This window comes from Rhipicephalus microplus, chromosome X (genome assembly GCF_043290135.1).
Source record: "Rhipicephalus microplus isolate Deutch F79 chromosome X, USDA_Rmic, whole genome shotgun sequence".
In the NCBI taxonomy this organism is placed as follows: domain Eukaryota; kingdom Metazoa; phylum Arthropoda; class Arachnida; order Ixodida; family Ixodidae; genus Rhipicephalus; species Rhipicephalus microplus.
In genome coordinates, this window is record NC_134710.1 from 295,738,940 (window position 1) to 295,754,646 (window position 15,707).

General features: G+C 43.5%; 2 protein-coding genes across 5 annotated transcripts in view; one reads left to right on the forward strand and one right to left on the reverse strand.

Annotated features, from left to right (window-relative positions):
• Positions 1-515, forward strand: part of Nurf-38 (Inorganic pyrophosphatase Nurf-38) — a 74,250-nt gene extending 73,735 nt beyond the window's left edge. For all 3 annotated transcript variants that reach the window (XM_075879399.1, XM_075879400.1, XM_075879398.1), the window contains exon 11: positions 413-515. In XM_075879399.1, the coding sequence (XP_075735514.1) occupies positions 413-444 (32 nt within the window). In that variant the 3' untranslated portion in view covers positions 445-515. The remainder of the gene's footprint in view (positions 1-412) is intronic.
• A 3,918-nt stretch (positions 516-4,433) lies between these two features.
• Positions 4,434-15,707, reverse strand: part of LOC142776191 (uncharacterized) — an 80,434-nt gene continuing 69,160 nt past the window's right edge. For both annotated transcript variants that reach the window (XM_075879403.1, XM_075879404.1), the window contains one exon: positions 4,434-5,627. In XM_075879403.1, the coding sequence (XP_075735518.1) occupies positions 5,182-5,627 (446 nt within the window). In that variant the 3' untranslated portion in view covers positions 4,434-5,181. The remainder of the gene's footprint in view (positions 5,628-15,707) is intronic.

Consider the following 15,707-nt stretch of genomic DNA (forward strand, 5'->3'; position numbering starts at 1 on the left):
AGCCTTTATTGAGGCCACACTGCCTTCGACTGCTGACTTGGGTACATACTGCCATTTTGTTAGCTTCCTTAATTGATGTGGTCAACTTTAGTTCGAAGCAACCAGCTAGTGGGATAACTGCTGTTAGGCTTTCTGTCTAAATGACTGTAACTGCAGTTTGAGGGAACCGAGGCTGAGCTGGTTTGTGAACTGGTGACATATTTCACTGGAGTGAAATAATTCTTTGTGTTTTTTGCAACTGGTTAGCGTGCCCCTCTAACAACAGTATAAGTGTGCCATGATGACCTAGGTTCTCAGATTTGTGTGGCATTTTTTTTATTTGCCTACACTTGCTTTTTAATTACTACCATCTAGCTTTACACATGCACTATGTTCTCTCTCTAAAACCATGTTTCTGATTTTCTTGCAACAGTGGACAAGTGGCACTTCGTGTGCCTCAAGTGAATGCCCTGTGGCCCCGTCAATGTACACTTTGGACACACCTGCATACAATAAATCTGCCTCATGGAAACTTATGGTGAATCATTTTTTGATGTCAAATCTAACAAAATCTTAACTTTTGAAGCACATCAACCCCATTGGTCACGCACAATCAATGAAGCATCCATTGTTTTTTCATTTTAAAAAGTCTGCTCTACAGAGCATACTTAACCACTGTGACATTTTTAGAGACTAAAGCAAGTTTAGTGGCAATACCACTCAACGATTGTTGTGGTAGTGCCAGTACTAAGAAAAATATCTATGCTAAATTATTTCAGCACGTTGCTGGCCGTAATACACAGCATCTGTATATGTATAATTGTGTAGCCTTGCAGAGATTCATTTTCAGTAAATGACAACAAAGGTCACATGTTCCAAATGCAGCACAGTATGTACAAGCAATAAAGCCTGGCACTAAACATAGGTGCCATAAGCGTGTCTACCAATTGGTGGGCACCCCACTTTCGAGCGTGGTCACTTTCGGCTGCACAGTGCTGCACTTCGGCTGCACCTTCAATTGTGGCAAAGCTTAACTTCTACACAGCAATAACTTTTAAAATTTGCCTTGCACCCCTTCTGTGGGGATTGTCTTCCATGTGTAATCACCACGCACAGTAAGTTTTATGCAGTGTAGGCTGCCTATGCGATGCTTTTGTGCTTTGCGCTATAGCATTACAAAAAGGGCTACGCTGAGCAGGTGTCCTATAAATGTTAAAGTACTCTGTTTTGACTTTATTCTGCTCTGCCTGGCCTGAAATTTACATGATTGTCAACGCATATAAGGGCAGGAACCTGTAAACGTTTTATGAACCAATTAAACGCTCTTCATCTTTCAGGAAAGTTTTCTTTCATTCAAATGAAATAGCATTACCGCTGCTCTATATCAAATTTGCTATCAGTCGATGAGTGCACTTTTAGTTTGGCCATGTCAGGGTAGCTAAGGAAAGTTTTCGATAATCTGTTTGCATTGCTTATCACATGGTAGTTTGCAGTGATAGCACCTTCTTGGAATAAGGTGAGGAATAAGGCAGTGGACTCTAGTACATATGGAAGCCCAATTTCCATGCGTGTCCTGCAACTTAACCAGACCAGGGAAATGGTCAAGGTCCGCAGTTTTCTGGACTATGGAGATTTAACTGACAGGTGGATGTTGGTCTTGAGTAATCTCGAATAATTTGGGTACCAGGCAAGTAAACACGACGCACGTGCAGTGCCGTTTATTTCTCTTCTGCTCTGAATCTCTCTCTCAGCAAATGTGAGTTCACAGAGTTGAATACACACATTAACAGTTCAAGATCGTTATACTACAACTGAAAGTATTTATTGCACTCATATGGATCACTCTCACCAGCTGCTACAAGTAAACATTGCCAATGTGATTGGCAGGCAGCCTTCTTGAATGGAATTTCAGAAGGAAGAATTTTCGAGCTACTCCAAAAGTGTCTTTCGTATCTCGTTTTGCATAGCACGCTGTTTTGACTGCACACATAATTATAGCACCACCAGGCTTCACGGGTTTGTGGCAGTGTGTAGCAAGCACACAATTTTACGACACAGAGAAAATTTCTGATGAATTGCAAACAACTAGGGGTGTGCGAATATTAGAAAATTTCTGAAAACAAATTGAATGGTGCATATTTGAAATACCAAATAGTTTTCGAATATACAGCAACTATAAAAAAACGCCTTAAGAAATGAGACGAGGCGAACTGCGAGGTGTAGCTTGTGTTTGTTTTGTCATCAAATTACCCAGACGCATGCAGTTCATATACTTGCAGCACTATCAATGCCATATTGATCGCAGGATGAATCGTTTTTCGTGATTGATTGATATGTGGGGTGTAACGTCCCAAAACCACCATATGATTATGAGATACACCATAGTGAAGGGCTCTGGAAATTTTGACCACCTGCTTATCGTGCACCCAAATCTGAGCACACGGGCCCGCAGCATTGTGGCTCCATCGTAAATGCAGCCGCCGCAGGCAAGATTTGATCCTGTGACTTGTGGGTCAGCAGCCGAGTACTATAGCCACTAGACCACTGCGGCGGGGCAAGGCGTTTTTCTTAGACTATGAAATTTATGATAACTCATAAAAATGGCCGACCATTTAGTTAGACTATGAAATTTATGATAACTCATAAAAATGGCCGACCATTTAGTTACGAATTTTATTGAAAAGCAGTGAACACGAAGTGTCACCTTGAATACTGTTGTCACTGCTATATTTCAGCCTGCAGTTAGAAAATATTTCAAAGGGTCTAGTTGCTGCTCAGTTTAATTGTAGCATTTTTAGTTCATTAAAAATTATTATAATATTCTAGTTCTTGCTCAGAATAGATAATTGTATTTTTTGTCTGTTAAAAGTAGTTTTAATGTTACTTTGTTAAAGCTTGTGCATATTTGTTTAAAATAAACATTGTGGAACTATAGGACTTTTTTTTTTCATTTTCACATTACCAGTCTAGGCTTACTTTGGAAATTATTGCCAAACTATTCATGTTGGTATTCGATTTGGTCTCACCACTAATCAGTTTGTATTCAATTTAGTTCTAAAATTCACTATTTGCACACCCCTACAAACAAAGTGATGACCACAAGTATGCTGTGTTGGAAATAGCGTAGCCTCTTATTTATGAAGTCATGCCTGGGTGGTCATTACACGATGAATCATATTGGGGTCATTGCATCGTACTGCAAAGCAGGTGCTGTATGCATGACCAAAAAAATTTCGATGAATTGAATATTAACGATCTACGCACATGGAGACAATGCCAGGCAAACTTGTTCTTGCACTGTTTGCATAGGCATATATGTACTTAGAGGAGCCAGAGAGCCCTTCAACGTATTAAACCCTAATAACACCAATGCCTATAACAAAAGAAAAACACTTGTGGATGTGAAGCTACAAACTATAGCAATGTGGTCATTGTAATAATGACAATGAGCAAGAAGCACTGTTACTAGGAGCAAATGAGACTAAATATAAAATATGGAAACCTGCATGTATGCAAGTAACTATTACTAATTACAGAAATAAAAAGGTGCAGTCACTGCTACCTACATTAAAAAAAACGTAATTATTAGAAGTTTTTAGGCCGTAATGAAATTTCCTTAATATAAATCTATACTATTGGTGAGGCCACGATCGGCATTGTACTTATAAACTTGTGTGGGTTGGGTAATGTATAAAAAGTTCTGCTTGCAATACTGTTGCATGCGTAACACACATTAATGGTTGTCCCAGTGAATGCTATGTAAAACTATTTTGTGCATAATGTTTAATTATTAAATACTGCTAATCATACTCTCCCTCTGTGCATCAAAGATCACATCAAAAGATTAGTATGAAGGACATTCTTTCTCTCATTATATATATATATATATATATATATATATATATATATACACGTAGATTATGAAGAGTCTGGCTTCAATTGTCGTAAAATTAGGGGAAAATAAGTATACACTTATAAAAAACTGTTTATTGAAGACGTTTCGACCGAAGACCAATCTTCATCACACCCTGATGAAGATCTGTCTGCAGTGTCGAAACGTCACCAATGAACAGTTTTTTAGAAGCGTATACTTGTTTCTCTCTTTATATATATATATATATATATATATATATATATATATATATATATATATATATATATATATATATATATATATATACACAGACACACACACACCAGCCGATGATGTGAGGAAGGCTTAGGCTCCCGCTATCAAACAAGTTCCCGCTAGCAAACAATCCCCACAGTGGAGGTGCCCCATTTAGACTAGACAATTTTTTTACAGCTATGTATTAGAAAATTTTGCATCCTCATGCAAAAAGAGATATTTTGTACAAGCAATAAAGCCTGATTATCAATGGTGTATCATTCCTTGTAGTCAAAGCTAACGCAAAAGAAAACTTCACTCTTAAAGCACACCAACCCCACTGGTATTTATGCAATCAGCAAAACACCAATTATTTGGCTATTTTATTCAAAAAAATTTTCTCTACAGTACATAGTATTTAACCACAGGAGTTGGACAACTGTGACATTTTTAGAGGCTAAGATAAGTTTAGTGGCAGTACCACTCAACAATTGTTGTGGTGGTGCCAGTACTAAAAATATGCATGCTAAATTATTTCAGCACATTGCTGGCTACAATTCAAAGCATCTTTTCATGGATAATTGGGTAGCATTGCAGATCATTTTCAGTAAATGACAACAAAAGCCACATGTTCCAAATGCAGCAGAGTCTGTACATGCAATAAAGCCTGGCACTAAACAACAAAGGTGCCCCGTTCAGATAAAATTTTTTCCTGGCGATGTATGAAAAAAAATTCTGCGTCCTCATGCTTAAAAAAAAAAAAGTGTTCTTGGTTTTTCTGCTACCTGCACTTTCCTTTCTTCACATGTAACAGCAATTAAACTCGAGATCACAGACTTGCACTTATTCTACACCTCTATTACCTTGATATCACATGGGTTTTAATGTTAATGCAATCCAAATGGCTTCTGGTGGGCACTGTGCCTCTATGACAACAAAAATATTTGCACCGCTCTATATTTCTCCTCTGCTGTTTCAATTCAAGCCTTTTATTTATATACCTTCTACCTTTCAAGAAGGTTGGTTATTTTGACGGCTACCCTAGTTCAACAGACAAATCCCAGTATGACTGATACTGCTAAGCGATGCCTTCATCAGGAATGGTCCCAATACGTTCGGTAGCAGCGGCTGTTGGGTATGTAAAAAGTAGTGTTGTCCATCGCTGGAGGTTTCTGGGCTTGTTCTCCTTGGAAAAGCTTCCTCTTAATGTCCTGACTCAATTTCTTTTGCTTGTTTTTTTCTAGTGTCCTCTTCCTTTGTGCTCGCTTGCTCATTGTATTGGGCACTTTCATGCGAGACTTCTTCCTCCGCTTTGCTAACGGTGCAGCGTCTTCTGAAACTTGCTCACCAGTGCAATTACTCTCTGGTGGCACTGCACCTTCAGCAGCTATCACGTCGGTCTGGGGTGTCTGTTGATCATGGAAGCCAGCTTGCTCGCTGTAATGTGCTGCCTGTCCATTGCACTCAGCTGCCTGTAGTGCCTTCATTCGTCCATTCTTACGCTTGCGCTTGTTGTTGGCACGGTACAGTCGTTTTGCATCTGAAACAAAAAAGCACATATTGATTGAAGCATTCCTTCCGTATTGCCTATGCCAGACAATGTGAATTGAAGTAACAAATATTGCCTGATATGGGAAGCCTGCAGTGAGCGTGTTGATTTGTTCAGTAACATGTTGAACTTGCAGGGTTAGCTCCCCCCCCCCCTTAATGCAAGGCTAGCACATACACAGATGTGCCATGTTATCTATTTAAGCTTTAGCTGAAGTTTTTTATTTTTCTTCTTCACAATTAGAAAGCCAATTAGCTGGCACACTTTGGCTCCCAATTGTTTTAAGGCAATTGTTTTAAGCTACTGGCTTTACCATCAGCACTAGTAATGTACTGTAATGGCTACTAGATCATGGAGTGCACGCCATGCAGCAATAAAAATGAGCAAAGCACGATTGCAATGGTAAAACTATATTAAAGAAAAATGTTTCCGATCAGCGTCAACTCGTCGCTCGAGCTCGGCGGGCTGTCCAGGCCAGAGGGTTCCTGGAATAAGGGACCCTCCCACCTTCACTCACAAGCTTAATTCAATAAATGTTTTGTCTCTCTCTCTCCACCTTGGAAAATTGACATGTAAAAATGGAACAGTGCATTTTTAGTACAACTTGTGTCACTCTTTCTCAAAAATTGCGCTAGGTTTCAGAATTGGTTCCAAGTAGATGTGCTTTGTGACCATGATGTAAGATATTCTTTATATTTCGACAAGCATAAGGCATGATCAACCAGGTAAAAGTAGCAACAATGCACAACCATCAGTTCATTGACAGCAGCACCTTTTTTTTTAAAATAGAGATAGGACCAAACTTGAAAGAAAAGATAATCTCGTTTCGCTATAGCAACCGGCATTTCTGGAAAAACTAAATCAATGACAGACTGCGTATCGAACGTAAAGGTAAGGCATGACAACAACAGACAGAGGGAGACACACACACAGGGCAAAACATCCAAAAGTGGCACCTTCCTTGTGTTTCCATTGTCATTACTGTGCCTTACACTTCAAAGTATGTTCAACCAACATGCCCATTCAGTCATTCTTACATCACATGATACAGATATCTTTGTCTGTCCACCACTGACCTACTTTCACCACGCAGCTCAGTCATCTGGATTTCTCACAAAGCAACGATTTAATAACATCTGAGGTTTTACGAGCCAGAAATATGATTGCATTATGAGGCATGCCGTAGTGGACGGCTGCAGAAATTTCTTCCACCTAGTGTTCTTTTGCACGCACTGATATTCGTTGGTACTCAAGCCTCTAGCATTTCGCAAGTTATAATTTCAACCACAGCGGCTGGGACAGAACTTAAAACTTTCAGGTCAGCAGCCAGACAACGTAATCTCCCCCTCCCCCAGCCCTGTAGCTTTCAGCATGCTCACTGGTTCAAAAGCAGTTAAAGTGTTCGAAGCATGCGATGAATCCACGTAACTCTGCCCATATTAGATGGATTCTCAAATTTTTTGCGGCAGTCGATTAGTGAAGCAATTCGATGATCACCAAGAAAAGTATAGTAGGTCTCTTTTAAAGTTTTAAAATACCGCCATTGAATATCCGCTACCATTCCCAGACAGCAGGCGTGCGCCCTTGTTACTAGTATCAAGTCCATTACACTTAATTAGGTGGTGCTTCTCAGCTTGCTAGCAAAGGGTACATGTCTTACACTGTGCTTGTGATGTTGCGGCTTCTCTTCTTGCACTCAAGTGCCAAAAATGATAGTTATAACAAGTTAACTGTAATTAGTTATTTCTTTTATCTGACACTGAGGGCATGTCAATATCTTGAAGTAAGCTAGCTTAGATTTCTGCTATGTAAGTGAACGCTTGCCATTCAGTTCAACTTCACTTAAAAATAGGAAGACTGACATTTGCACAAGTACAGAACAACATAAGCTTACTGAGAGAATAACATAACACATGCATTGTGAGGATATTTTTTTGTGCAATAGTTGGGATACAGTTCTGAAGCTATACCATATCCATTTGAGAAAAATTGGCTGGATAAGCAGTTGATTGTATTGGCTAAGCCGTACATGTTTCTGTCCAACAAAAGAGGGCAGTTGGAAGGCAGAGCATCACTGTATGAGTGTGCCGCCAATAATGAACAGCAGGACTATATTTAACACGGTCATCAGAACGCCATTTCCAAACAATATACGCTGGTGCAGTTAGAAATTCAAAAACACTTCTTTGTATCTACATGGCTACATTAAAAAAATATTCTATACTCTGGGCCCACTAAAGTCTGATTTTGAGGCACATCATAGTGAGGGACTTAGGATTGGCGCCATCTTTGGACCTCGGCTGGACACATAATGGGTACCACAAAATGGGAAACACAGCCGAGGATGGCAGAGAGTTTGAAAGGTAATGAAATTAAGAAGTTCATAAGCATAAAATACAATCTGCTCATTCAAGACATGGGTGAATTGTAGATCACATAAAGAGGTCGTCGTCTCGCAGTGTACAGATTAAATAGAATGATGGTTCAAGTAAGTAGCAAGTGTTTTTGCATTCTGTGCCCATAATAATGTAACCAGTGCAACCGGGATTGACGCTGTGTCATGCTCGCCAGTAAGAAGAAAGCCATGCCCTGGGAACAATTGCAGTAGGTACCCATTTGCCTAGTTTTGCTACGCAACAGGCACTTGCAATGCGAAGTCATACACCAAGCACCACACATACCAAGCATAGTAGAGAGTGAGCATTGCTGATGTCGAGAACATTTCTTAGTAGAAAAGATAGACGATGAAAAGTAATCATGGGCTTTAACTATAATGTTCTGCCAAACACTAGGGCAGCTAAGAAAGGCACCACCAACAAAAGCTTCCAACAAGAAGTGCGCAGTTGCAGAATAAGTACCTCCAGGTCATGTTCCCAGTTTAACCCATCCATGGCAAAAGCCAGTGAATTGCTGGGTAAAACTGCTCGGTGCACCTGGGCAATTCTGTTGAAATTGATGGATGGTACCAGTTGTCAGAGGTTAGATTAAAGTATTTACTCAGTAATAGGTCAACCTACTTTATTTCACCATTTCAGACCTATAAAGAACTCTCTGTAAATGTGTCAATTTGCTACAAGGTTACTTCAAAGCACTCAATATTCTATTGCAACAAGAATAATGCGTGTTATAGTCACTCATCCTAATTAAGTTGTAGTTAAATACATAGTACCTCTTCACCCTGAAGTCATAGATGCTTACTTATGGCATAGACAGAATTGATTTTTGGTTATGTCCATTTTAAGAAAAAATATTCTGCTTTTCACATTGCTTGCAGGAAGCAACACGTCAAACGTAGTAGTGTCTTCAGAAAAGTGATCATGTCTATCCAGTACACTGCAAAATGAAGTTAACTGAAGACCTACTTATTATGCAGAAGGTTCAATCCATTCAAAGTGCAATATGTCTTGCTCTTTCTGAGCTTCTACTACTTTATGCAAATAGCAAAATCTCAAAGGGCTAAATATGAAAATCCGAAGTTGGGGTTTCATTTATAATAGAGACCGTAAAATCTACGGCCAGCAATGACAAGAACTGTAAATCAGGGGTGCTACAGCGTGGTTACAGCTTTGCATTTGCATTCCGGCACAATCCATAGCACATGGCTATTTAATTCTCTTATTTCGAAGGCTTGAAAGAGAGAGACGCAACTTTATTAAAAAAAAAAAAGTCCGGCGAGTTGTTCAGGGTCCTGGGCAGATAGATGTCCCCGCCTAGGTATCGGCCACGAGCCCTTGAGCTCTGGCGGCGGCCTCGGCTCGCTGTATGGCCCACAGTTGGTCTTCGAGGGCATGGCTGAGCAGAGCACTCTCCAAGCGCGTTCGGTTGGAGGCTGCATCCCCGTCTGGAGCCCCACCTCTTCCACACTCCCATAGCATGTGTTCCAGGCTTGCCCTGGCCTCGCAAAACTTGCAGCGCGACGCATAAAGCTCTGGGTAACAGACATTTAAGATCACTGGGTTTGGAAACATCTTGGTCTCCAGCTGTCGCCACATGACCGCCTGCCTTTAGTTCAGTTTTTGGTGTGGTGGCGGAAATTTGCACCTGGCCAATCTGTAATGCTGGGTAATATCTTTAAAACTGGTGAGGTAATCCTCCCACTCCCATTGCTCACCCCACATCGCGGCCGGGGCGGCGGTGGTGATGGTGGCGGCTTGGTCTGTAAGCCCTTAAGTCGCCCCGTGCGCCGCCTCGTCACCGGCGAGCGAGGAAGTGCGGGCGGGTGCCCATAATACGTAAACATCCCTATTTTCAATTTCGCCCGCAAGTGAAATTCGTAACGCCTCAGGAGAGACACGGCCGTTGGCGAAGTTCCGGACTGCCGTCTTAGAGCCGCTGATAACCACTTCGGCCGTGGTGGTGGCCACTGCGAGCCCAATGGCCACTTCCTCTGCTGTCTCCACCTGTTCCGTGCGTACCGTGACGCAAGTCTTGCAAACATTCTGGTGATCTATTACAGCGGCCGCGATGCCGCGCCTGCGCGCATACCTGGCCGCGTCCACAACACCGCCTCTTTACATTTCCCATACTTCTTCTGTATGTCCTGTGCTTCACGTCTACCCCTGTGGTATTCGGGGTGCATATTCTTTGGCAATGGAAGGATGACCAGCTTATCCCTTACGTTGCTTGGTACGTCGAGTTTGACATCGTGCTGAGCGTGATATCTAATTCCTAAACTCTCTAGTATGTGTCTGCCTGTTGTGCTTTTGGAAAGGCGTTCGTACTGCGCTATGGTCTGTGCCTCTATCAATTCTTCCAGCATGTTGTGGTGACCCAGATCGAGTAATTTACTCGTGCTCGTGTTCATCGGTAGCCCTATCGCCTGTTTGTATGTCTTCCTGATTAAGCACCCCATCTTTGTCTTTTCCGCTACCTACCCCTTAAGGTAGGATGCTACGTACGTTATTCGGCTCATTACGAAGGCTTGAACTAACCTTATCACACTGCCCTCTTTCATACCACTGTATCGGTTTCCTATGCACTTTAGTAGTCGAATGGTCTGAGCAACTGCCCCTTCTAGTCTCCTTATGGTCTCCCCATTGTGGCCATTCGCCGCAATGTGTAAGCCGAGAACACGTATAATATCTACCCTAGCCCTTTCAGCCCTGGATTTTTTATTTTGGTCAGATACACTTTTTGTGCGCGTTTTTCTAGTAGTTAGGACTTCAGAAGACCACAAACAAAAAATTGAGCCACTGGTACAAGCATTTACGGATTAAGTAACGTGGCGTCAAATTAGGTAATTAGGGCCCTGTGTTAGGAAAATGAAAAAAAGTGGCTGATTTTTTTCTGCCAATCAATGGTGTACACAAAATGGAAACCAACGTCTTGCTTTTCAGCCTAATACTCACTGAAACAGTTTCGGTACATCGTCCCGAAAATGGCGCTTACCCGCCTTAACTTACACGCCTCGGCTTCACGGATGACCTCGGTGGCACTTCTTCTTCTTTGTGGCTGCTACCTCCACAAACGTGCCGCCATATTGGTGTCAATTGCAGTGGGGATCATTGAAGAACTATGCCCCCAAGAATGAGCAGTATTGGTTACGTTTCCGAGATACTAGGGCAAAATTTGTGCGGTGGTGTCAATTGACACCGCCAGGGCCGAAAGGGCTAGGCACGGGTCGCCCACCGGATGTCATTAGATGTATGTCTCTACCGGGATCATCTTTTACCTCACCGTTTCGGCTTGCGGCCCCTTCGCGTGGGTTTGTATACTAAAGGTTCTGATTTTTCCGCAGAGCAGCTCAAGCCGTTGTTCTGCAAGTATCGCTCAACAGTCTCAATCACACGTTGCAACGTCTGTTCTATGTGCGCATTGCAGCCCTCCGTAACCCACAACGTAATGTCGTCGGCGTAAAGGTTGTGATGGAGCCCTTCGATTTCTTGCAGCTTCACTCGCAACCCCACGAGAGCTATGTTGAAAAGCATGGGTGATATCACTGATCCCTGCGGTGTACCGGCGCTATCCAATGCTATTTCCTCAGAACTAAGCTGCCCGAGAGTAAGCTTCCCTTTTTATTCGTGAGAAAATCTCGAACGTACTAGTACGTTCGTTTGCCGAGATCTAGTTCCTGCATCTTGGCCAGTACGGTTGCATGCATTACGTTATCAAAGGCCTCTTTCAGGTCCAGGCCAAGTATGGCCTTGGTGGACTTCGTAGTGCTATCTAGTACCTGGTGTTTTATCTGTAGCATCGCATCCTGCGTGGAGATGTTTCACCTGAATCCCAACATCGTGTGGAGAAGCAGGTCGCGGATCTCGAGGTAGTTGGTCAGCCTGGTGAGAACCATGTGCTCCATTACCTTTCCCAAGCATGAAGTCAGCGAGACCGGTCTGAGGTTCTCTAACTGCAGTTGCTTACCCGGCTTCGATATCAGAACGATGTGAGCAGTCTTTCATTGTTGGGGCACTTTTCCTTTTTCTCAGCATGCGCTGACAAACACCGTAAGTTTTTTTTATCGATTTATCATCTAAATTTCTGAGCGTTTTGTTCGTAATACTGCTGGGCCCGGGCACCGATGTGGTGTAAAGATTTTGCAATACTGCCCTGATCTCTGACTCCCAGATCGATCTGTCTAGGACTGCGTTGAGTGCATCTCCGTAACCAGGATGCACTTGCGACTGGGTAGAACTGATGTACCGTTCCATAATCTCCCGTAATATGTCCTGCTCGAAGCCTTCATACGCATGTATGATTCTGTTGATGTTCTGTCTGTGAGTGGTTTTCGTCTCATCTGGATCTAGCTGGTACCTAAGTAAGTTCCGCGTCTTTGCGTACCCTAGTTGGTTCTCCATGCTACTGCAGGTATTCTCGCACTGTTTCTTGCACAGCTGCTGCGCGTGACTCTCAATGTCCCTATTGAGCTTTGCGATCGCTTTCCTAAGTGGTCTGTTGTGCCTCTGCCTTTTCCATCTTGCCTGCAAACTGCGTTTGGCCTCCCACATATATAAGAGTCTGCTGTCTAAAATTTCAAGTTCTGCCTTCGGCTGGACTAATTGTGTCGCCGCGGCAATGTCCCGCTTCAGCGAGTCAGTCCATGTACCAATATTGGTAATTGATTCTTCCGATTTTCTCGACTCTCTGATTCTTCTGAATTTGTCCCACTCGACCAATTTAAGCTGTTTGCCTCTAGTCTTGCCCGGTCCTGCTCTGACTTTAATCTATATGATGAAATGATCACTACCAAGATCTTGCTGTATGCTCATCCACTGTGAATCGACAATGCTTTTCGTAAAGGTTATATCCGGTGTGGTGTGTAGGCTTACGCTGTTACCTCTTTGCGTTGGCAAGGAGGGGTCGATAACGAGGGTCAGCCCCTCTTGCTGCGCGTCGACCCACAGGTTCCTACCCTAGACATTTTCGAATTTGTAGCCCCATGCGTTGGCATGCGTTGGTGTGTTGAGCGTTAAAGTCCCCGGCAATTAGGACCGCCGGTTTGTTCACGATTGAGATTTTTCTAATCAGCGTGCCGAATCTTTGTTTGCGTCGCGGACTTCTGTAAACATTCAGGACGAAAAGGCTGCTAGCTATTTTCTGATTCAGTATAATTTCTATTAAAGTGTATTCGATTTCGTTAATTTCTGTATCGTGCTGGACGGCCGTAAGATTTCGTCTGACCAGCGCGGTAACAGCTGATCTCTCTCCCGTGGCGCCACTGTAAGGCCTGTAGCCCAACAATTTTGCCTTCCCGTTAGTTTCTTGTAATAATATAATATCCGAATTTTCTTTGTTGATCAGGTATTGCTGTAAATGATATTGTTTCTTAGTGTAACCCCTGCAATGCCATTGCCAGATTGAATACATGTTGTGAGCAGCCACGGTGGTATTATGGCTTTCCAGTGATCTCGCTCGTCTCCGTTACTGCAGGCCTGCTGTAAGGTTTTCTTTAATAGGCCCACAACTGCTTGCTTGCGAACCTCTGCTGTAGACTGACTGCCACAAATAATTTCGCTTCAAGCTCACCTACGCGCGTTTGCATGAGGCCTAACTGTTGCTGTATCTGCTGTTGCAGATACAGCAGCAGTTAGTAATCTGAACGAACATGTCCTCTATTTTCTTTTTAAGTGCTTTCTTATCTTGCTCCATTCGGAATTCTAACTCTTTCTGCACCAGTTTTGTCTGACTCTCTCGCCTGTATGTTCTTTCACTGCAATCTGAATCTACGTCTATAGCTCTTCGCTTTGTGGGTACAGTCACCTCTGCACCACTATCAATTGTTTCCTCCGGAAGATCGGCTATTTGTGCTACGTCTTTACTGTTCTTGCCTGCGTTTCTCAATCTAGCGTTTTCTTCCTTAAGAATGCTAATCTCGTCTCGAAGTGTAGCATTGTCCTTAGTGAACTGCATAAGCATCTTCTTAATATGTGCCAACTCTTTGTTAGCCTCGGCATTAGCATTGGAGCGAGTAGCCTCAACCTTCGCGCATCTGCCGAGGCGGCATCTGCCCAGCTAACCTCAAACGGTTCAAGGTGTCCACTGCCGGTTTCTGCTCCCTCTTTCTGCGTCGGTGTTGTTTCAGACCTGAGGGTTGGCGTGCTCCAGGCTCTGGAACTGGCCCTCGGCTGATCTCTGTCTCCCTTCTTGCGAGCTCGACCGATTTTGCGTCTGTCGTCCAACGCAGCGGTGTCGTGGACGCGCTCTTCGTTCTCCGTGCGTCCGCGTTCACTCGCGGCGTTTTCTTGTAGCTTTCTTTCCCACTGTCGCTTCTTGACTAAGTACGGGGTCTTAAACCTGGCCTTGCATTTCCTGTCACCAGTCTGACGGTCCTTGCCACAGAGAAGGCACCTAGGCTCGCACCGATGATTGGCGGTGGGCTCAACGCTGCCACATCCACTTGACCTTTTTGCTTGTGGCTGTGGGCAAACGTCTGATTGGTGGCCTAGTCCTCCGCACGCGTAACACGTTTCATATTGCTTCTTGTACAGTACGCAGTAATACTCACAACTCCTGTAGTACGCGTAACGTGGTACGTACGTGCCCTGGAATACAATGATCACGTGATTGGTGCGACCCATCCTCTTGGCGTGTAATATGCTGGGGTTCCTCTCGTTCAATAGGCTTTTCTGGATATCTTCGGAGGTATCCTAGTACGATATCTCTCGGATGATTCCCTTCGACGTCTCTTCTGGCACCATCATGTATGCGGTGACTTCGTATGTTCTGTCTCCTATGTGAAAGGCCTTCATCGCAGTGTATTTTTCTGCTCTTGCAAGCACCGGTGTACTCACTACAATGATGTTCTGCCACTCGACATAAATTGAGTCCTTTACTTCTTCGGGCGTCAACCCAGTTGCTCTCAGCATGCAGTCGCCTATCTGGGCAACGCTGTATACAGCTGTGTTAAAGCCATCCTTCGGTCGGATAATGACCTTGATGTCTTTTTTTGGAAGGTGAGGCTTCTTTGGGGCCGCGTTCATCTTCTGTATGTTCCTAGACGCTAGTCTGTTATGGTCCTCCGCGTCTGTTGACAAGGCGTCCCCTTGCCTGCCTGCGGTAATGTCTGCGCCTGTTGCCCTATTATTCTTCTTACGTGCATGGATTGTGATCTAGCCTTGTTCTTTTGGAGTTTCTTTTCCAGAGATGTCTCCGTCCTTTTGATCGACGTCTATCGCGTTAGGCTGCCAGTTGAGTTAGGGAGCCTGCACTCCCCTCGGTGAAGCTCGGGCCGAGGCCACGGTTGCGGTTGCAGCAAGGATGTCGGCTGGTAGTTGTTAGGGTTAGCGCTGCCGTCGGCGTTGCACGAACAGAAAGTAGGTGTAGTGGTCAAGAATTGGCTCACCTGAATAAACTGTAGCTGTCAGTAAGGATCATTGGCCTTCCCAGATCGTTGCTAATAATGTCACTTTCCAAAGGTTTGTAGTTTTGCTACTATCCTTGAAAGTTGGCGGAGCTCCCAAGTAGTGCTTCTGCTTGCTTCGACCCTCTAGCGGCGGATCCCCTTCCAGTAAGTTTTTTTTTTCCCTATCAATTTCAGTACATGCACAAACCATTCAACTCACATATGGTGCCCATGGCTCCCTTATCTGATGGCTTTTGTGAATAATAGAAAAGCTGCTATTCTAAATCGGTCAT